This window comes from Gobio gobio (assembly GCF_949357685.1).
Source record: "Gobio gobio genome assembly, chromosome: 17".
Lineage (NCBI taxonomy): Eukaryota > Metazoa > Chordata > Actinopteri > Cypriniformes > Gobionidae > Gobio > Gobio gobio.
The window spans coordinates 7,219,738-7,243,794 of NC_137110.1; the positions used below are offsets into that span (position 1 = coordinate 7,219,738).

The window sequence follows — 24,057 nt, forward strand, 5'->3', positions numbered from 1 at the left end:
CACACTCATGTCGTTCCAAACATGTATGAATTTCTTTCTTATGCTGAACACAAAAGTTGATATTTTGAAAAATTGTAGGCAACCAAACAGTTTCAGGACCCCATTGACTTCCATAGTATTTGTTTTCTCTCCATACTATGGAAGTCAATGTGGCCCATCAACTTTTTGGTTACCCATATTCTTCCAACTATATGAACTATGTGCTTTTGTCATTTGTATTCGTTTTTTAGCTTTAATTTAATATTTAATTTCAAATATTATTAGTTTTAGTCATTTCAGTACTTCAACTTAAGCATTTTATTTCAGATGGTTGTCAAAGAAACATTTCCATTTTTTTCAATCTTATATGTGAATTGAAGCCCAAATAAAATTTGAATAACAAAAACGTCAACATTGGCCGTTACTAGAGTGCTTTGTGTGGTTATGGCATTGGTAAAAGGTTGCTTACTAGTCTCCGAGATCCCAAAAATGAGCTAGTATAGATATTTTTGGTCCATTTTATCATATTATGTAACAATGTACGTATGTAACAAGACAATTTACATGCTTAAGTTTAACATACGTGGGCTTTGGTGTTCATTCAGATCCCCAAGCAATAGCAATATTGATCAAATTACCCATTTTTATGCATCTCGCCAGTTAATCTCCTAATCCTACCACAGTCTTCAGTCTCCTAACGCTATGCTGAACTAAAGGATTAACAAGTAAACAAGACATGTTACAGTCAAATACATTTATTTCATCAGGTCTTCATGAGTGGATGTAATGAAACAGGACGAGCTACCCAGACCCACAGCTTGCTAACAGAGAATTACAATTTTCCCCCCATCATTTTCATTTTTTTAACAGGTTTACAAAAGTATGCATGGCCAAAAGGCGGCTCAATTCATAGTTATCTGACAAACTAGAACCAAAACGTGCCAGCATATTCATTTACTGAGGGGCATCAAATAACTGTGTTTCGCTTTTTAATATAACCGTATAATAAAACAGGGAATGCAAATGAGACAGTGACAAGGTGTTCACAAGCTAGCATTACACTTGATATCAATGCAAAAAGGCGTTGGTGAGAGCTCGCAGGCACTCGCAATGAGTGTGAGAAACACGATTAAGCACTATTAGAGCCGCAAAGCTAAGTGGCACAACCGCCAATGATTGTGTAGTCCGTCCCCATCCACAGCTGAAGCTGTGATTGGTCAAAGCTACTTAGTAGCGGTAGTGGTCCGGTTTGAAGGGACCGTCACAGGGCAGACCCAAATATTTGGCTTGCTTCTCGCTCAGTTTGGTCAGTTTGACGCCGAGCTTGTCCAAGTGTGCGGCTGCTACCTCCTCATCCAGCTACACATGCACAAAGGACATAATGAGGAATACGTACATTTCTTATATTCATGCATACCTGATACAAATATAATCTGATAAGCTTCTTGGCTTGTTTTTTAAGCAACCCTTTTAGACTCAGGATATTCATGGATATTGTTCATTTTAACAGACAGTATGACTCTAGAGCATCTGTATTTGTAGTCTACATGAAGATACTGTACCTTCTTTGGCAGGAAGTAAACACCTAGTGGGTATTTGCTGGTGTTAGTCCACAGCTCAATCTGGGCAAGGACCTGGTTGGTGAATGAGTTGCTCATCACAAAGCTCGGATGGCCCATGGCACAGCCCAGGTTCACCAGACGCCCCTCGGCCAAAACAATGATGTGACGGCCATTTTTCATGCGGTAGCGGTCAACCTGTATAAAAGGGAGAATCAGATCAGGACATTCAAAAGCTGGATTTTGGGGTTTGGTGATGTCTGCATGAAAACAAGACTAGTATTGTGTATTTAGATAGTAAGCAGGGTTTTGAATTCTTGTTTTTGGAATATTTAAAATCATTTCACTATATGAGCAAGCCTCATTTTAAGCAGGAGTTCATGAATCTTTGTCCCAGCAAAGCTTTATTTGATCATTTAATGTGATGATGAAGGGATGAAGGATTTTGGAATTCCCTTACAATGATATCTGCAGTACCCACTGATAGCCGGCTGCTATTTCCAATTCTAATTCCTGGTTGAAATCCACCAAAAGGCCATGCTTTACTGTTGCCTGTGCGGTCTTGTGTGGCAGGCAGCCAATATTAATCCTGTACCTGAGGTTTGATGTTGATCTTCTCCGCTGCATGTTCATTGAGCCACTTCATGTCGATCTCACAGTCAAAGTGGCCTATGTTGCAGACGATGGAGTCATCCTTCATGTGCTCAAAGTGTCTGTGGGGAAAGAAAACACATGAACACATGATGTTTGGAACCATCTGAAACACCTCTGATACAACAATATCAATGATATCAAAACAATAATCTAGAACGATGGTCAGCCATGTGGTACCAAACAGGAGGGAACCAAACATTAAATAAATGAGCAATTTTTGCTTCGGCATTTCGATCAAACCACTAACAGTATTATTAAACTTGACAAGTATCTTGTCCTGCACTGCGTGTTTATTCTACAGCCATGAATGATGCCTCAAATCATACGCCTTTTTGAGGAGAGGTGGGCGGTTGGGTTTCTAGGCAATCATACTTACATAAAAATGTAAGTTCAAAATATTTCACCTCAATTTTTCATAGTTCATTCACCTGGATTGCATTTGCTTAACCGGTGCCAGACAGACATTCGCAGATTGCCAGCCTTTAACCATGTCCCATCAGCTCAGAAACCTTCCAGAGAATCTAAGACCCAGTTCTCACATCTGTAGATAATCCCAAACAGCAGCTGTGCTTTACTGGCCCCTGCGCATACTCATCCCTGCCATTTATCACAGAGGCCCACACCCCGTCAGAACCCACCGGCTCACCTCCACATTTAAACATCAGATAAGCACAGAATAATACAGTGCATACGCGCATGAATCTCAACACGCACTGCATAGTGTAGCCAGATCTCACGCTGAGCGTGTTTGATTGCAGGCCCAGGGGTCCTTTCACCACACATGAATCTCCCTGCCTGTTACACGCAGAAGCCCATTTCACCATGTTGAAAGGATTCATTGTTGACTAACTTTCACGCTGTGCCGGATGACATCCTTATATGCAGTTGGCGTCGACTGAGAGAATTCAATACATATTTTTAGCAAGGTGTCCAACAAATCAAGCGGTGTTTGTGTGCTGGAAGAGTGAACCTGAATGTCTTTGCCACGAGGCTGTAATGTAAATAAATATAAAACCTTTCAAAAGTTCGGGACTTTTTATTTTCAGCAAGGAGGCATTAACTGATCAAAAGTGACAGTAGCAGGGGCGTTTTCTTCGAGGAGGCAAGGGAGGCAGTGCCTCTTCAAAAAAAAAAAAAAAGATGAGATAAATCAATATTACAAAAACAAAATGAATGGGGGAAAGTCACGTGAGAGGAGGCAATGCCTCCATTGCACTATGATCGGTTCATGCGATAAATCCCCTCTCGTTTTCGTGCACATTCTTGAATCAGCATGAATGAAGATGATGCCGTTAATGGGACGATTAATTCAAAACTCAGCAGTCCTTATTTGGAATAAATGTGTAAAAACATTAACTTGATTAAATCTATACTTGGTTTTAATAAATAGAACGTTACAAAGTTAGTGTAAAAATACAAAATAGAATTGCATTTGGTCCCTTTTTTATGTGATGTTTATTTAACGAGGAAAATTAAGTGTAACAGACATAAATTTACATTTGATGTATATAAAAAAAATGTGAGGACTTTGCCTCATTTTAAAGAGCACCTATCATGGAATTTTGAAATTTACCTTTCATGTAGTGTGTAACATAGATCTAAGTGAACAAAAACATCCTGTGATAGCTTTATATATACGGTGCACTGTCATATTTCGTTATTTTCTTTCAAAAGTAAGAGTCGACTCGGAGTCATTTTTAAGAATCGTTAGAAGACCGAAGCTTTTTCTCTGACTAGTTGACGTCAACTTGTCAAGTTATTTGAATACGATACGCCCACTTATTGCGCTCCAAGACGCCTGTGAAAACTAGAAAACATCATGGCGACGAGACGCTGTGTTCTGAAGTGCGACTCAAAAGCAAACTTTTTTCATCTGCCCAAGGATGAGCATTTGAAGACTAGGTGGCTTGAAGACAAACCATACATCGTGGCGATTGAGTGTTTATTATTAGTCGTCAAATGTATGTTTCGCGATCTCAGGAAGCTTTTATTATGGACTTCTATTATGGCACATGGTATCTTCTTCGTCTGTCTGTACATGGACTACATGTGCACAGAGCGCCCTCCGGCTGCCAGTATGAATTGAAAACAACACACAAGCGACTCAATCGCTCATGATTAGGCTATTTCTGCCCATTTTGAGGAAGTATTGAATAAAAAAATACTCCTCTGTTTAGAAATTTGACACAGACATATGAGAATCTATCAATATGTCTCCTCATCTGCACACTTTTGAACTAAAAGCCCTGAGGGATGTTGATTTGTCGCGAGTCTTCGTGAGGAGTTTTTTTATGAATGAGATCAGCTGAGGCTCATATTACAATCAAACAGTACCGACGCGGTTTTCATATTCATAACTCCTGACACATATTAACAAATTACTGTCATTATAAGACTTTGATGGGCGTTCCGTTTCCGAAAATATCTGCACAGACTAAACCAATCACAACTGACTGGGTCATCGGACCAATCACGGCAGATTAGCGTCACGTAAAGGCGGGGTTTTGAAAAGTGAATCACTAAAGGAATCATTTGAGAATCGCTGTCAAAACAGGTAAAAATAAATGCATATTATAAGAAAACTAAAGTCTTTTTTGTCATTGCATGCATGCAAAACTGTTGTTGGGGACTTCTAAAACAATATTTGGAACATTTTAAATGCCATGATAGGTGCTCTTTAAAACACAGCCGCACACTACTGGACAGTAGAGGCATTTATAAACCGTAAAGAAGGTTTTCAACACTGATAATAATAAGTGTTGAGGCAAATCAGCGTATTAGAATGATTTCTGAAGGATCATGTGACAGTGCACAGTGCAGAGAAGCGGACTCAAGAAAGGGATAGTAACGCCCCCTACAGGAGCCCGTCCTGGACCGACATGTAAGGTCCAGGAGACATTGCGAACCTGCTCCATCTCAGATAGGGGTACCCTGAATTTAGAGAATCAGGCAGTTAGGGATCTATGTTTAAATGATCTTTTTTTATTTTTTATTCTTATACATGGTATTTTTATGCATATGTTATCACTATTTTAATTCATTTTTTATGTAAAGCACTTTGAATTACCATTGTGTATGAAATGTGCTATATAAATAAACTTGCCTTGACACTGAAGACTGGGGTAATGATGCTGAAAATACCGCTTTGCACCACAGGAATAAATTACATTGTTAAATATTTTCAAATAGAAAACAGCTATTTTAAATTATACATATATTTCACAATATTACTGTTTCTACTGTATGTTTGATCAAATAATTGCAGCCTTGTAGAGCATGAGAGTTCTTTCAAAAAAAATGATACCAACTACAAAATGTTTGAACGGTTGTGTGAATATATGTAGGATGGTCAATGAGGGGGAAGAACATGACTTTATCCATCTAGAATTGATTGGATACCAGAATGGAGCCAGACCTACAGTAAACGAGTGTTTGCATACACAGTTAATTGGCTATCATAGCCACCAGCCAGTCTGCCTAAGTGACATCAGTCAAATGTAATAACCCTGAAACGATTTCCTTTTTCTTCTGAAGATTACAAAGACAAGGTTTCCTTTGAAATAACATACACAGGTGATTTGTCCACAATAAACCACAATTTTTGTAATACTGAGACAAACTTAAGTCCACAGCATGTTTTTAAAGACGTTTTCATTTTCCAAGATGCAATAATATTGGGTTTGGGATTTGGTAATAACCTGTTGTATAATCAATTATTTTTGATTTATTACTGTTAAAACATGATATCATTGGCCAAAAGGCTGCTGAAAGAATTGTTCTTTAAATACTTTCAATTTGATCCATCTTAAAATGACTAAAAGTGTCATTACGAAACTGTAATTGGAATCAGAAACATAATTTGCTCAGTTCTCGAGGGGACACAGAATCCTGAAATACACACATTTTTGCTTGACATCTGTTAGTTGGTGTACTTTTGATTAATGTTGTACAAACCTGCCAAGGAGGATGTCCTCACAGCCAGTGGTGGTCACAAAGATGTTTCCTTCTTTGCAGGCCTCATCCATGGTGGTCACCTCATAGCCTGTGTAACGAGAGCCAAATTACCCACAATGCAATCAGGCAGCCTATACAAATATTTTAAATCTCAACTATTCTGAAACTAGCCTGGCATGCGGTTACAGCAACCTTCAAAATTCATTTTCATACATGCTTTAAAAATAAAGTTGATTGATCATGGGCTCTTTGACTCCTATCTGGAAAATGACGGTAGGTTTCTTAAATCTAGTGAAAACAGTAGTGGGGCGACAGATATTGATTTTTCTTTTGATGGCCGATGCGGATATGCCCGATATAAAGCTGATATATTTATAATTGATATTTATTTTACTTCATATTTAATAAATTTGATTTTTTTCCCTCTAAAATTAAAGTAGGACACACATTTACTATATTATGCATTATATAAGATGCATTGATCAAACTTACACAATAGACATACATGACATTTGACAAAAAATGCATAAATTATGTTTATTTTGGTCTCTAACCAAATTCAGATCAATTTTAAGACAACTTTTTTCCTGACTTGGGAGGGATATTGAGTGCGGTGAAAAGCATTGCACAGTCTTCAAAAATCGGAAATAATAATAATAATAATAATATTATAAAAATAAAAATAAATTGTTAGGCTATTAGATTGCTTGCTAGGCTAGTCTAACGATGTACCATCTAGATTTAATAACATTATCACTTAGTGTGGGCAATATAACCCAAATCTTATAAGCAAACTACAGCAAAAACGAATACTTGCCTGATAGAAGTAAAACATTCTAAAGTAATTAAATAATCAAGTAAACAGTCTAATAAAATAAGAAAAAATAAACAAAGTATTTGTGTGTTGACAGACGGCAGGCACAGAAATCCACAGCCAATCTGACATCAGTCGGTATCAGTACCAAATCGATCTTTCGTGGTATTCTGCACTTTTAATAACTCTTTACAGTACTTTTTATTTTTGTCATTCATCTAGTTTTATTAAATCGCTTCATCCAAGGCTCAACTTGCTGCATTTCTAAAGGTGTAATTCACCCAAAAATGTAACCTCTGTCATCATGTACTCACCCTCATGTTGTTTCGTTTAACTTCTAAACACAAATGAAGATATTCTTTATAAAACCCGAGAGATTTATGTACCTCCATTTAAAAGTCCATTCCTCTCAAACTTAAAAGATCCAATAAATGTCATAAAGGCGTCGTAAAAATAATCAATCAAGTGTCTAATCCAAATCCAAGTCTTCTGAAGAGACACGATGGCTTTATATGATGAACAGATTTATCACTACGCACATTCTGTTGTAAACACGGATGTACAAATGATTGCGTCATGCGCAAAAACGACACAAGAGTGGGTAAATTTTTGGATGAGCTAAACATTTACAGTTTTGGAATAATCATTTTGACACGCTTTCTTGTGATTAGAACTGTGACGGATTGCATTGATCATCCATCATTTAAGCGGCACTCCTTATAGTGAAAGTGCAAACATCATTTAAAATCACCAGATCACATTTGGTTGTAGTAGAAAGATTATTCAAAGCATTTTAGATGGTTTATTCTTATATGTAGAGTGCATTAATAGCGGGAGAGGCGGGACATAGCGAGCACCAGGAGAGAATGCTGTCTGCATTCAAAGCCTGATTAATGCGTGAGGGGAAAAAATGTAAGTTTACGGAGTTTCAGTGACACTAGTACATGAATATAATGATGCAATCGGGGAATATTTGTGGGTCCTGATAATTATAATAATAATATTTTTTTTATATCCTCTTTATTTTGGCTTAAAATATTGCAATACGTATCGTGAGTTCAGTATCGCGTATTTACAGTATTTATAATATATTAATAATTATAACATTAAATCACCCCTAATGTGCCAGACCAAACACTGGCATCTGCATCCTCCTGAAAATAATGCATTAAAACTTAAAAAGGCACCATATGTAAGATTTTTTTATTTAAAAAAAAAAAAATACAAAAACCACTAGAGCAATGTTATATATTTTGTAGACCTGTGTACTGTGTATCCAGAGAAATCAGCAATTTTAACCAGCGTTATGGACCGTAATATCCACGCTACCTTTGATTTCCTTAGAAACCATGGAAACACCAAAGACGCTTTAAAATAGTTTGCATTTTATTAGACAGTTTGTCTAATCATTGTTATACAGCGCAACATGGTTGGTCTTGTTGTATGAATCACTTGTTTTCTTTATGTTTTCACCACGCCTCAAAGACGACACTTTTATCAAGTGGCTAACATCGCATAATCAGAGAGAGCTTTCTCCATCATACAATATATTTTTTATTTAATTGCATGCTATTTAGCAACTGTCATTTAGTCATCCTGTTTTTATTATCATGATATTCTAATATCGATCTAGATTACTGCAAAGTGCAACAAGTCTCATACCAGCCACTAAGCGAACGCAGAGAGTAATGTTATAAAATAACTTTCACCACACTTAGTATGATTGTTTTAACCATGTAAAAGAGCGCTGCGTTACCCCACATAACAGCGCGAATGACGGAGTGCAAACAAATCTGAAGAAGCAAGTTTCACAAAACTTCAAACTAAGGCTGCGTCTCAATCAGCTCCTGGTTCAGTGGTCAGGGCACTGGTCAGGGAGTTATCCCATTGACTCTTGTCCTGATCAGTGCCCTGACCACTGAACCAGGAGCTGATTGAGACGTGCAAGGCCAAACTTTTCACGGGAGCACAACGTGCATGTTAAAGAGGAAACAACTAACGCTAACTAACTAGCGGTAAATCTCTTTATTAGAGAATGCAATACTACTAATAATTGTAATAATATTAACAATAATAATATAATTACAGTAATGTGATTATTTATTTAGCATAGAATAAAATTTGATCAAGCTTGGAGTCAGGACTGTTTTTATTATTATAACACTATTAGGTATTATAGTCTCATCACTCACCTGTATTTTGTTCCATATGCATGAAGACTTACAAAAGGCGATGTTAGGAAGAATATCATATGTCAGTTACTTTTACATATTGTTAATTAAAAGGTGAATGAGAATCTGTCAGATCAATTGTCATGTAAGAGATTAATATTGTCATTTTGTCTGCAATGTCATTTGCAGATTCATATTTTTGTGTCCTGAAGTAAATGTCCTCTTTTTCTGTTTCAGTTCTAAGAAAAGCAGTGGGGCCTATTATTGTTTTACAAATGAAGCTCTTAATACTGCTGCCGAGAGATGTTTACATTCAAACATACATTTTTTTTGGTTTGTTGTCTGTAATGCAGCTAATTTTTGTTTATTATTATTTATTTTTTCAATTGAAAGAGAACAGAATATTTAAACAATGCTTAGAGAGCATTTAGCCGTGTTTCCACCGCGGGAACTTTCCCCAGGAACCAGGAACTTTGGGATGGTACTCGGTGTGTTTTGACTGCAGGAATCAGGGTCTAAATGAAGTTCCAGGTAAATATTTCCCCCTCCAAACGGCCCTGCTCCCGTGGTAGTACTTTTTAAAAGTTCGGGAACTTTCGGGGGTGGGACTTGGGCGCTGAACATGCTGATTGGTTGAACTCACGCATCGTTTTATTTCAACCAGCATTTTTAAAAGTCGAGGTTCGTTCGTTCTGCGTTCAGTAAATATCAGTCTTGCTCTTTCTGTCTGATGGCACGCGTTCGTCTCAGCAATCACGGTCAATGTCCATAATAGCTGATAATAACATACGGTATCTTATTTTAAATCTAGCTTTACAAGCTTTCAGAATTAAATACACTTTAGTATCAGTGCTCGTATCTTTTCCGCCGTTTTGTTAATTACCTCTTTATTAAAACAATACATAACTACCAAAAGCAGCGCTGCCGCATCTCCTCCATACTTGTTATTGTTTCAGACAGTATCGCGCAAAAATGATTCCTGTCCGTCCCTGACTGGGAGGAGCAGCCGCGCGCAGTCCCAAGTCTCTGGACTAATTTGCCTAATCTTCCCGGTACTTTAGACCGCAGTGGAAACGCAGACAGTAGCAAATCTTGGGGGGGGGGGGGGGGGGGGTTCCTGTAAAAAAGTTCCTGGTACAAATTGTTCCGGGTAATTTCGGTGGAAACGCGGCTTTTGTGTGTGATTTGAGTTCTGAGAACTTGGCTCAAAGTTAATTAAAACAACCATTTCAAACGCTGAAGTGATTTTCTTTTTTATATTTTATAGTTAGAATATGTATAACTCAATGTTCTAACTAATTGAAAAAGCTGAATAATCGTTCAACATTTACTGATTACTCGTTGATGTAAATGACAATAACCGATGATTAGTCGATTAATCGTTCTAATAATCGTTAGATTAATCGATTATTAAAATAATCGTTTGTTGCAGCCCTACTTCTTGTGCAACTAAAGTTGCAAAAAAAGAGCCTAAAGCAGATAAAAATTGTTCTTATCAGGTTTAATATGACCACTCGAAGAAAGGCGTTTAAATAGGAAGGAAAAAAAACACACAAAAAAATCCATACCTTCCATAGCAGCCTGCAGAGCATTGATGGGATCGATCTCTGTGACAATGACTCTGGCCCCGAACCCTCGTAGGGCCTGAACGCAGCCCTTACCGACGTCACCATACCCGGCCACCACTGCCACCTTACCGGCAATCATCACATCTGTGGCACGCTTGATGCCGTCAATCAGAGACTCGCGGCAGCCGTACAGGTTGTCAAACTTGCTCTAAAGGGAGGGGGGAGGCAAGTCATTCCCAAATAACGGTCACAATTTTATAACCATGCACACTGCTCACATTTGTGTGAACAAAATAAAACATCAAATGACCATGGGGAGTAACAGGATAACACCATGTGCTGTGGTAATAAAAGCTTACCTTGGTGACAGAGTCGTTGACATTGATGGCAGGAACTTTAAGCTCTCCCTTCTTCAACATCTTGTAGAGGTTGTGAACTCCTGTAGTGGTCTCCTCAGAGACGCCCTTGATTCCTGAGAGATTAACCAGAAAGAAACATTTCGGAAATTTTAAAACTAAGTGCATCTGTTCGGAAGGAATTCACAAATAAATTTTATTTTTGTGTAGGTTAGCTTGACCTTCACTCGTGTAACTGATGCAACCAAATCAAATCCAAGACATTTCACCATCTACTTAAGGAAAGATTAGTGACTGTCACACACTTCTGACAACTTTAGCCTCTGTGGAAAATGTACTATGGCTCAGAGGCCAAAAGTATTATCATAACTCTATGCGGAAACATTTTAGGCATTAAGCCACCCGAAACGAAAATATGAGGAGCAAAATCACTGCAGGTCATTTATTTTGTGCCGTTTCACGGCGAGACCATTTCATTCGCATTTGCGACTAAAAATAGATGTGTGCGCACTGTACCCCAAAAAAAATAACAATTTATTTTCCTCTATTCCAGCTTAGGTTACTCTGAGTAATGTCCAAAACTTAGTATTTCCGGCACTTTTTGCGTTTCTTCGCCTCCTCATGACGGATCGCTTCCTTTACTCCTCAGTTGTAAGTCGCTTTGGATAAAAGCGTCTACTAAAATGCATAAATGTAAATGTACAATGCATTTTGGAGCACATGTGCAAATAAAACACATTTTCTTAAATGTTATAACAAGTGTCTTAATGATCATTTTAAGGCATCTTATATATTCAGGAGGCTATGTATATTTATAAATGTGAGCTCTTCACGTTTCAAATCTTGAATGTGGCGCTGTTGAATAGTGCACATTTATGCCAAACGATTGCTTATGAACTAATACTGATCAATTATGTTTACTTTACTGTGTTTATAACAGTTTTAAGAATGCAAATTTTATCTCCCTCATCTGAATTTGAATGAGCAGCCTGCAATAATAAAGCATATGCATTTCAAAATAAGAGTCCCGGTGCATTTCAGGCTTGTTTATTAAATAAAAGTAACGCAGTGACTCCAATTTCCACCCGTTTATTATTCAATTACACAAACTACGTATATGCATTTTATTTTATTTTATTGTTTAATATAATTTCCATTTAATTTAAAGGGAACTATTTTAGCTTCTGTCTGGGATGCCCGGCCACAGGAAGGAAAGGCTAAGAACATTATTTGACACATATTATTAAATATATAGATTTTACTAGTATCAGTGTTATTATAGTTAACAAAAAATAAAACCTTTTTTTTTTTTTTTTATCTCTTTACTTGAAATAAATGTTAACTGACATAAATTTAAATTAAAGGAAAATAAGAAGTTTTTATTTTATGTAGTTTCATTACCCTGATGTACCAAACTAAAACTGAAATAAAAATTAATAAAACTATACAGACTTCAAAAAAGACAAAGCAACCAAATTACTAAATCTTAAATTAAACTAAATAACAAATTAAAATGATTTCTAAATATTAACAAAAACTCTATAGTATGTCAGTGATACTAAAATAACACTAGTATGTCTCAAATTTATCTGTATAAATTCCATGATATTTCGATATTTAGGCTACATTTATTTGAAGAGAAACAGTAAAAACAGTATTATTGTGAATATATCATTTTAAAAAACTTTTATTTGAATATACTTTAAAATGTAATTTTTTCCTGTGCATTTCTTTCTGCATTATAACTCCAGCCTTCAGTGTCACATGATCCTTCAGAAATCTATCTAATGTGCTGATTTAATGCTCAATTCTGAAAACAGTTGTGCTGCTTAATATTTTTGTGGAAAACGTGATAAATTTTTTACAGGATTATTTAATGAATAGAAAGTTTAATAACCAGCAAGATTATAAAGTATCTTTTTAAACAGGCCCTTATTTGACAGAGGAATGCAACATTTGGCATGAGTTTTAGATCCAATGCTATTCACTGTTCACTAACTGGAGGACTCAGAGCGACCTAGTAAAAAAAAACTGTTTAAAAAGCACTGACCCCTACCTAGAATCGGAGAGCTGACCTTTGTTTTACCAGCCCAGATGATTAACCCTACTAAAGGGTCGGGGTCAAATAGAGTAGCCTCGTAAACTTGACATTTATAGAGTCAAACTAACACCACATCACCACCAAAAAAAAAAAAAACACTGTTGGGAACCCTTCCCCAAGTATCATAATGCTTTTCAATTATCCAGAAACGCTAATATTATAAGGTTCATATTTGTGACTGCTCCTTTTGAAGGATTCTTTATTTTGCTATAGGTCAAGAATGGAACGGCTTACCACAATGTCTTATATTTGTTTTGTATTTGTCTGTAATTGAACTAATATAAAAAAAAGAAAAAAGAATGGAACGGCTTGTTCATGGATTAGCCTGCCATCTAGTGGCCATAAAACAGCATTGCAGTGCAACTGTGCAAGCAGCAGAAGTACTGTTATTACTACAACCCTCTGATTCCACCATATCAGATTATCTTTGTAAAATGGCACCGCCTTTTAAATATCTGAACGTACACTCTTTACATCATATGAGATTATGATAATCAAGCACTATTTAATAGAACTTTAGTAATTAGAACTAAAACTGAACTTAGGACTGGTGGTGGTGCTTAAGATATTGTTGGTCATTCAGCGTTTCTGTAAAAAAAATTAAAATAAAAGATAATAGTAATTATTGTTAAAGATATAATACTATACTACTAATAATACTACAACTAATTACAATATACAACACACTAAGGATTGAGGAGCTGCTGGGTTCATGAATATTAAAAGGTGCACTATGTAAGTAACTCTTCCGCCCACTAGAGGTCGCCTATTCAAAACAAAGGCGTAGTTTGATGACGCCTGGTTTGAGCGCAGAATCTTGGGACGTGGTCTTCACCTCATAGCCGGTGGAAAAGAATCGGGATAGGACTCGGGCAGAAATCATGTTCATGGATGTGATTATTTAAGTTACTGTAGTGTGAAGCAGAAGCAGGACCGAGGGTTGTGGAGCTGAGCAAGGCCGCTGGAGCGATTGTTAATAAGAGGAACGCAACACACGCCTCACGAGCAGCGGGACTTTTATTATGCCACAGTCATCTGTGCCACTTCCGCTTTTCAGGTCATGAGTATGAGGTAACTCAACTCTGTTCATCATATTAGACACATCTGAGTGTGTTGAAAATGATGTTATGACGTTACTAGGGCTGTGTTGAAAAAGATGTTATGACGTTACTAGGGCTGTGTTGAAAAAGATGTTATGACGTTACTAGGGCTGTGTTGAAAAAAATCGATTCACCAATTCTGAATCGATTTTCATATTAATTTCTAAAGATCGATCCGTAACTCAGAGGATCGATTTAATAATAGGCTTACATTTTCCCCGTGAATTTTAATTTGCCGTGTCATCGAATTCACGCATTCGCGCGAGGTGGAAGGACATTAAAACAACGAACATGGCATCTTTGAAAACTCCAGAAACGCTAAAAGCTGCGATCTGGCAGATTGTGGTTTCTCTTGATTTCAGGTGTTTATCCTCCGAAGCCGTACAGGGTGCGCCCCTGCCGCTTCAGCGCGTACACAACATCCATGACGGTCTTTCTCTTGGCGTGCTCGGTGTAGGTCACGGCATCGCGGATCACGTTCTCCAGGAACACCTTCAACACTCCGCGGGTCTCCTCGTAGATCAGACCGGAGATGCGCTTGACACCGCCGCGGCGAGCCAGACGACGGATGGCGGGTCTGGTGATTCCCTGGATGTTATCGCGCAAAACTTTACGGTGACGCTTAGCGCCTCCTTTACCTTTGCGATCTTAATGTCAATTCTTAATGTCATTTTTAATAATACATCAGGTTCGCGTCTAAATAATTGGTCTACTGCTGCTGATATACCTCTGCGTCCTCTGTCGTCTACACCAGTGCAAGTTTGTGAAAGCAGTTGTATCAACACTCTGGAAGGGGGATTGTTCTTTACAACCATCAATACTCCATTATTTTGCAGTTGAATGTCTATAATAATAGTATCAATATGTTGCATAACTACAGTCCTGTAATTCAGGTAACAGCTGGAAAAAAATGCTTTCTTAAAAAACACTTATCTAAATCTCAAAGATGGGATCGGATCGAATCGAATAATGATAATCGATTCAAGATCTTGAGAATCGGAATCGATTCTTGAAATTTGAATCGAAACCCAGCCCTAGACGTTACTCAGTGCGTTCTCTCAGCGGCTGCTATGACACTTGTTCACACTGCAGAGAGAGTAAAGCGTTTCTGCAAAATAAAACCGGAAACCGAGGGAACGCAGATATAATGTCATCGACAGGCGACTCCCTCACACGTCCCGGTTCCTTAATTAAAATAGCAATTTCTCACGATTTACAAATAGTTGGAAACATTTGGGATATTGCAAGTACTCAACTGAACAAAATATAGAACAGGTCTAGTGTTTTTTGGATATTTTACTGCAAAATGTTTACATATTGCAGCTTTAAATCACATTACCTGCGTTCGCTCAAAATGATTTGCTGAAATCAAAACAGATGAGCACCAGCCAATGAGAATGCCGTTTGCGCATTAGTTCCGCCCACTACAGGAGAAACTGGCATATCTTCTGCCTGTTCTTAAAAGCTGATAGCCTGACATCGTCATACTCAGATTCTAGTCAGAATATGAGTCTGATGCTGCCCCATTGGGCTGGGATTATGGGTTGTTTCAACCGAACCAGGACAGAAAATGCCTCTGCACTCAATTACATAGACCTACAACCAATCAGAGCAACGGAGTAAGTGACGCATGTTGAGCAATGCATAGTTGTCAACAGAACTCAACTACACGCACGCTGGAAGAAGTAGAAGAAGATGATGATGAGTGTATACAATCTTTTCCAGTGTTGTAAAAAGAATTTAAGGATACACGGAGTACTTACCAACACCATCATCATTTTTGAGAGAAATAGTAAAGGTGAACATATATACAAACAAATTCTCCGTTTAGGATTAGAACGAATTCAACCCAAGCGCTCTTTGGTGATGTGGATGATGACATTACTGTTGATCATCTGTCCATCATCGTATATAAAGCCCGCCCTGACAATTTGATTGGTCCGAACAGCTCTGCTTTGAGCATAGTTGCTCCACAACGGATCAATTCCAGACCGAACGTCCCCATCTCAAATGTTGTGGGCGGGGCTAAGTTCGGCCGGCATCCAGGCAGGGCATCTGCAGGTTTCACCAAGTCAAATTTAAGACTTTTTAAGACCTTTTCAAGACTATTATGAATTAAATTTAAGACCTATATCAGGCAATTTAAAAAAAAAAAAACGTACAAAAGGAAATGCAGAATCACAAAATTACTTGCAAAGCAAATTAATTTATTCAAATTGAACAAAGTATTAGTAACTTGCACTTCCTCATAGCTCAATCTCACCAGGATTAATATACAAACACACTACCGGTGAAAAGTTTGAGAACGGTAAGATTTTTTTAATGTTTTTTACATTCTGCTCACCAATGCTGCATTTATGTTATTAAAAATACAAAAAAAGCTGTAATATTGTGACAGTTCTGTTGTGACTGTTCTCTGTGAATATATAGTAAAGTGTAATTTATTCCTGTGATAAAATCATCATTACTCCAGTCTTCAGTGTCACATGATCCTTCACGAATCATTCTCATATGAGGATCTGATGATCAACACACATTTATGATTATTATCAGTGTTGAACACAGTTGTGCAAAACATTTTTTTTAGGATTATTTGATGGATAGAAAGTTAACAACATTTATCTGAAATAGAAAGTAAAAAAAAATATTTCTGAAGGATTATGTGACTCTAAAGTCTGGAGTAATGATTCTGAAAATTCAGCTTTGAATCACAGAAATAAATTGCATTTTAAAATATATATTGAAATATAAAATAGTTATTTTAAATTGTAAAAAAAAAAATGTTTTGCTGTATTTTGGATCAAATAAATGCAGCCTTGGTGAGCAGAAGAGACTTCTTTAAAAACATTTTAAAAATCTTACCGTTCTCAAACTTTTGACCGGTTGTGTGTGTTTGTGTGTGTGTGTGTGTGTGTATTTTTTGTGAGATCAAAATTACTGATTTTGTGGTGGTCATTTTCAGAAATGTGCATGTTTTTTTGTTTGTTTTTTCATAATTAGGATGCCACATTTACCATATCATTATAGATGCACAATAGTCACACATGGCAATAAAACAAACAAAATGCATGAATCTTGTTTGACAATAGGACAAATAAATACAACTTATATATACAGATACAAACAGTGCTTTAAGTTTAGGTAGGCTACTGTTTGTTTTTACCCGTTGTTGTTGTTTGATTAATACTAACGACACCGGCAGGAGTGGGTATAATAGGCTTGGCTATATTGGGTTGCTTTCCCTTTAAGATCTACAGTAATGAGCCTAGATTCGGTACACGCGAACGCTGACAGGCGGCAAACGCGTGTACTGCCAGTCTGACATTGGTCCGTGTGTCAGTAGCGAATGAATTCGGGGTTTACATCGCTTTTTAAACTCTTTTTTTAGTGCTATCGGGCATAACATACTTTTATTTGGTCATTATGCGAGATGGCAGGTGGAAGAGCTGTCAACTGAAGAATAAAATCCGCTTGATGTGTCTGTTGTACAATCAGAGAGAGCCTTGCTCCAATTGAGAATGAGGAGATGTCGTCGCGACACAGCGCCCCGCCCCCCTTCCGCCATTTTGGGGGTCTGCCCGCCAGGTAATGGATTCGGACAGAGACTGGAGAAGAGATATTCTGATGATTACTATGTACATAGTTTTCCGAACTCAACTGAACATGAAGTTTTAATCCACCCAAGCCGATCTGAGAAAGCAGCGGCTGGTAAACGTACGCCATTATTTCACCATAGGGTGTCAGTCATGGTCTTAACTAGTGAGCGCGATGCTGAAGTGTGAGACACTTGATCAATACGAACCTTTATTTATTTGTATTAAACATGTTGATCACTATTCTGTCATTTTTCATTGTCAGTCATTTTACTGTATGTTATAAACATGTTTATGCCCAAAACGCTTAATTAATATTCAAGGTAACGTTAGGCCTAGTTGACTGTCATTTTCCTCTACTGTGTGCATTACAGTTTAAGATTAATTAAATCTTTAACATTGTTAACGTTACATCCATTTAAGGCACGTACCGAGCATTCATTCTACTTGAGAAGGCTGGAATAAAAGCACCAGCGCACACAAACGATCATTTAAAATTTTAGTCAAATTAATTTAAAAATATAAACTCACCAGGTATAAAATATGACAGTAAGAGAAAAACACTGCTAATGATGACGAGCACTGGACTGCTGCAGGATAGTGGGGAGATATATTTATTATTCAGAATGCACAGGAAATATATTTATAGAAACATTTCGGTGCAAGGTGGTAAAGAGTTCTGCCGTGGCAGCTCGTATGGGTCAACGTTTTTGATATCAGCTTCTCTAAATACCTCAGCTTGGTGCTGGTAGTAAGTTTCTCCCTGTAAGAGACCTCTTCTTCTCCATTTCTTCTAAGTTTTCTCGTAATTTCTCCGCTTAAACGCCGCGATGATAATTCCTCGAGCCGTCTTTCCTGCTCTGATCTCTGTATCGCTCTTACAATGTTACCCCTGGCAACCGATAGCGTGGGATCCCAGAATGGTGTAGGGCTCAGACTCCGCCCACGACCATGACGCATCTCCTCATTCTCAATAACACGAAAGCTGATTGGCTGCAATATAAGATGCATGTTGGTCTCTCACTAGCGAAAAAACGAACTACAACACACACACACACGCTCTCTCTCTCTAAAATGCTGCGGGAGCATTTCAATGAGCAAGAGGTAGCGTTACATGGACGTAGGAAAATTAAGACCCGTTTAAAATTATTTAAGACCTAAATTCAATACTTCAGCAAATTTAAGACTTTTTAAGGCCTTAATTTTGATTTTGAATTTAAAGACATTTAAGACTTTTTAAGATCCTGCGGGTACCCTACCAGGCTAAAAAGCTGAATAATTCTGAATGAACTCGATTTATTTTGACAGGAAAATACAACAAAGAATATCCTTTACATGTAATCGATTCTCACTCTCTCTCTTTTCGTATGAGTGAGAAACACAGCGCTCTCAGCAAAGCCACTGTGAGTTGTGCCTTCACACTAGAGTTCACGGTACGTCAAATATAGGGTTGGGCATCGAGAACCGGTTCCAACTTGGAACCGTTTAAAAAATAACGATGCCATTGGAATCGTTTCGAAATTTTGTTTTCGATTCCGATCATCGGTTCCAAACGCACAAGTCTGCGGAAGTGCTTGCCGCGCCCGTTTGTTCTGTTGCAGCCATGGAGCACGGTAAGTGGCGCTCAAAAGTGTGGCTTTATTTCACTTTTTAAAAAAAAGCCTGGGTCGGCACAGTGCAACACATATGACAAACGTATTTCTTGCACGGGAGGATGCACTACAAATATGTGGTGTATAAATTAACGAGTGTAGCGTGTTTGAAATGCTGCGCAGGTCCTCCTCGGGCAACCCTGCACTAACCAACGTTATTAAAGGGATAGTTCACCATGAAATGAAAATAAAGCCTTCTTTTACTTACCCTGATGTTGTCCCAGTGCCCTATGTCCTATGACATTTAAAATACTGTTCCTGCACGCGCTCCTTCCTATTATGGCAGTGAATGGCGATCAGCTAAAACATTACAAAAAATAAACAAATGTATCACGCAACAATACAGGGAGACGCGTGCCATATGGAAAGTGTTCAGGGGGCACACTATAAGGTTTTGCCAGAAAGAAACCGTATTATTCAGTCAAAACACTGAGCTTGGCCGTTATTCTGAGCGCGCTCCTCTGTGTACACTATGAGCCGTCAGCAGCCGCCGGCGCTCATGCCTACTATAATAACTCGCACTGTTGTCATTGCACCCAGGATAAGCACACACATGCACCATTTTGAGAAATCAAGCTCGATAGAAAAAAAACGCGATTCTCGTCTTTTCTATAACGTATATGATAAGAAATAATACTAATAATATAACCTCCTTAAGTGAATATTGTGTATCGGTTGTCATGACAATATTGCACGAGGCTACTGCGGCTTGGAGTGCGCACACACACAGGAACACGCGCATTTGAACAACAGCTGGGTGAGTAAAAGATGGCTTTATTTTCATTTCAGGGTGAACTAACATTATCCCACCTCGTCATAATCAGGTAAGTGATTGTAGTGTAATAACAAAGCCCTTGACCAAATTGCGAATTGTGGTGAACAACAACGTTACTGAAATTATTTTCCCCCCTCGTAGATAAATGTAGTTATACGCAAATTGCCCACACTAGTAGCAGTCCTAATATGACTGCTGTTAATGCTATTGTCAAACCGGGACTCATGTGAAACTCCATTCACCTTTGCAGCAAAGCAAGTGAAAATGCCAGCGGAGAAAGTCCCAAAACTAAAACTCATTATTGAATCAAAATACAATTTTCCTCTGTGAAATGAGCCTGTGACATGTTGTGACTCCACCCCTCAAAGAATCGGAATCGAGAATCGAAAAGAACCGTAATCGAAACTAAGAATCGGAATCGGAATCAGAATCGTTCAAATCAAAACGATGCCCAACCCTAGTCAAATACAGGTACGCTGCGCATCCGTTGAGCTGCATTGAAATAGTACAGATTGCTTGACGGAGAACGAAACAAGTGTTCAGAGAGTGAAAATATATCTATGCTAAACATATACTAGCCTCTATCACACACAATGGTGAGTGAAATTAAGGATTTATTAGCCAATGGCTAATGATCGACATTATTTAGTCGCCCAGAGTGAAGATTTAGTTGCATATGCGAGTGATTTACTCGCATTGGAAATCCAGACAATGAGGTAATGAAGTACTATACGAGTAGTCTAAATGACTCTTCTGGCTGTTCAAGATGATGACAGAACAGAAAGCAGACTATATTATACCTGCAAGCAGTTTGGGGTATTTCTGGTGCACCATGTTGGTCAAATCTCCACCGTCGTCCAGGATCATGTTAAGAGGCTGACCGTCCTTGAAGTAGATGGTCTGCTCGATGCACCACACATACTCTTCATCAGTCTCTCCCTTCCAGGCATACACTACAACAAAGCACAAACAATACACACACATTAGACAACAAGCAGTCCCTGGCTGCTACAAATACTTACAAGGAAGAAATGGTCACCGAATATACAGGACAGCACAAACTCATTCTCAAATTCACACCTGATTTAAATTTTTCCTGCCAGTTAACTTCACAATCAAATTAATTATTTGCCATTTTACAGGAATAAATGTTACATGTCAAACAGAGGTTTTTTACTGTCCAAGTAAGTGGTTCTTTGACATAATAAGGTGCAAAGTGGAGAGAACGCTGTCAGTAGCTGTAAATCTGCTCATTTCAGAACCCCAACAAGCTCGAAATATGTTTGACAGTTTTAATGTGCCATTATTTTTAGCTGGTATTACAATTAGAGAAACGCAGCTACATAAGCACAAATGAGCTGACTGTTCACACGAAATGCTAAACCATCAACTTACAAAAGGTTTAAATGCAAAGTCACCCAATCAAAAAAGTGGCATCATGAACACTACCATTCAAAAATTTGGGGTCATTTTTTACTTTTATTTAGCATGGAAGCATTACATTAATCATGAGTGATAGTAAAGACATTTATAATGTTACCAAATATTTATATTTCAAATATCCTGAAAAAAATCATCACGCATCACGGTTTTCACAAAAAAAAACAACCGTTTTGAACATAGATAAAATATGTTTTTTGAGCAGCAAATCAGCATATTAGAATGATTTCTGAAGGATCATGTGACACTGAAGACTAGAGTAATGATGCTAAAAATTCAGCTTTGCATCACAGAAATAAATTACATTTTAAAATGTATTAAAATAGAAAAGAGTTATTTTAAATTGTCATAATATTTCACAATACAGGGAGTGCAGAATTATTAGGCACGTTGATTTTCTGATCATATTTTTTTTCCAGGCACATTTGACCAATTCCAAACCACAGTAATCCTAATAACTACTATTGATTTAGTATTTAATAATGTATAAGTGATATATAATTGTTCATGAAGGCTGGAAATGAAAATCACCTTATATTCAGGTGTGCAGAATTATTAGGCATGTTTTCTTTTACAGATAAATTGAGCCAAAAAAGAGATTTAACTCAGACTGAAAAGTCAAAAAGTATTAAATGCCCATGAGAAGGATGCAATACTAGACATTGCAGTTAAGGCATGACCATTGGACAGTGAAATGCTCGTTGGGTCAGCAGGATCTGACAAAAACAGGTGGTGAAGAAAAGACACCTGTTAACCGCAAAAGAATTAAGAATTAAGGTGAAGAATTAAGGGTGAAACCATCAGGAACCCTTTAGTCTCCAGCGCCACCATTTTCCAGAGCTGCAACCTACCTGGAGTCTCCAGAAGTGCAAGGTGTCAGGATCTCAGAGACTTCAGTTAGGTAAAGAATCCTAAAAAATGACCCTCACTAGATAAGAATCACAAGCTGAAGTGTTGTAAAATACATGAAGGTTTTTTTATAGGCTTTATGGACAGATAGTCTCTGAGATCCTGACACCTTGCACTTCTGGAGACTCCAGGTAGGTTGCAGCTTTGGAAAATGGTGGCGCTGGAGACTAAAGGGTTCCTGATGGTTTCACACTTAATTCTTCACCTTAATTCTTAATTCTTTTGCAGTTAACAGGTGTCTTTTCTTCACCACCTGTTTTTGTCAGATCCTGCTGACCCAACGAGCATTTCACTGTCCAATGGTCATGCCTTAACTGCAATGTCTAGTATTGCATTAGTATTGCATCCTTCTCATGGGCATTTAATACTTTTTGACTTTTCAGTCTGAGTTAAATCTCTTTTTTGGCTCAATTTATCTGTAAAAGAAAACATGCCTAATAATTCTGCACACCTGAATATAAGGTGATTTTCATTTCCAGCCTTCATGAACAATTATATATCACTTATACATTATTAAATACTAAATCAATAGTAGTTATTAGGATTACTGTGGTTTGGAATTGGTCAAATGTGCCTGGAAAAAAAATATGATCAGAAAATCAACGTGCCTAATAATTCTGCACTCCCTGTATTACTGTTTTTTTATCAAATAAATGCAGCCTTGGTGAGCATAAGAGACTTAAGAGAAAAAACTCTTACTAAACCCAAACTTTTGAACAGTAGTATATGTTTTTCACCACTACTGTCACTCAAATATCTCATAATAATGTGCAGTTTTGGTTATGTCAATATATTTTACTTTTTTGGCAATCAGATTTACTCTGCATCAACACTAGTTCTGACAAGCTTACTGTCAACCACCTCAGTTCTCAGTTTAAGAATCTGTAAACTGCAATTTAGTCTCAAAAAATGAAAATAAAAAGCATGCAATTGTTGCTCAAAGGTCTTACTAGTATTAATCGGCTCTGATTAATTCCACACCTAGTGAGCTAGTAAGCAGATTTGAATGCATCAGTCAAGCTCCAGACACAAGAGCAGTTGCAAAAGGTTGTCAGCGTAATTGCCTACTAAAATACCTTCTTAAGGCCTGCATTTAGGCTTATCCTTTGTGTAGAAGGCAATCTCGTAATGCACTGCAAGCAGTGAAAAAAATCCATCCAAGATAGCAGACAAAGAGAGAGAAATGTTGATAAATATTTAGAATTCATTCTACACTGAAACGTAGTCAAGCCATTTAATCTAACTAAAACAGACCATTTCACCCAATATGCATGTGTTTTGCTTATTGGAGTATTGAAGTTGATGCCTAAGAAAAGACTTAAAAAGGCATTTAGCATGCAAAACGAAAAGCCTTTTGCTAAAAAATTTCCATCTTTCACCCTAAAAATCATTCAGCATGAAACCCTTTCAAGGTTTCAGTACTTAAAAACTG

The 24,057-nt window shown here is 37.6% G+C and overlaps 1 protein-coding gene across 1 annotated transcript in view; it reads right to left on the minus strand.

The window, feature by feature from the left end:
* Positions 1-269: 269 nt before the first annotated feature.
* The window catches only part of ahcy (adenosylhomocysteinase), a 29,406-nt gene continuing 5,618 nt past the window's right edge, over positions 270-24,057 (minus strand). The window contains exons 4-10 of the mRNA XM_079840963.1: positions 21,077-21,229; positions 11,059-11,171; positions 10,700-10,907; positions 6,147-6,234; positions 2,134-2,251; positions 1,542-1,736; positions 270-1,338 (exon numbers count right to left, since the gene is read on the minus strand). Coding sequence (XP_079697089.1) covers positions 1,207-1,338; positions 1,542-1,736; positions 2,134-2,251; positions 6,147-6,234; positions 10,700-10,907; positions 11,059-11,171; positions 21,077-21,229 — 1,007 coding nt within the window. The 3' untranslated portion in view covers positions 270-1,206. The remainder of the gene's footprint in view (positions 1,339-1,541; positions 1,737-2,133; positions 2,252-6,146; positions 6,235-10,699; positions 10,908-11,058; positions 11,172-21,076; positions 21,230-24,057) is intronic.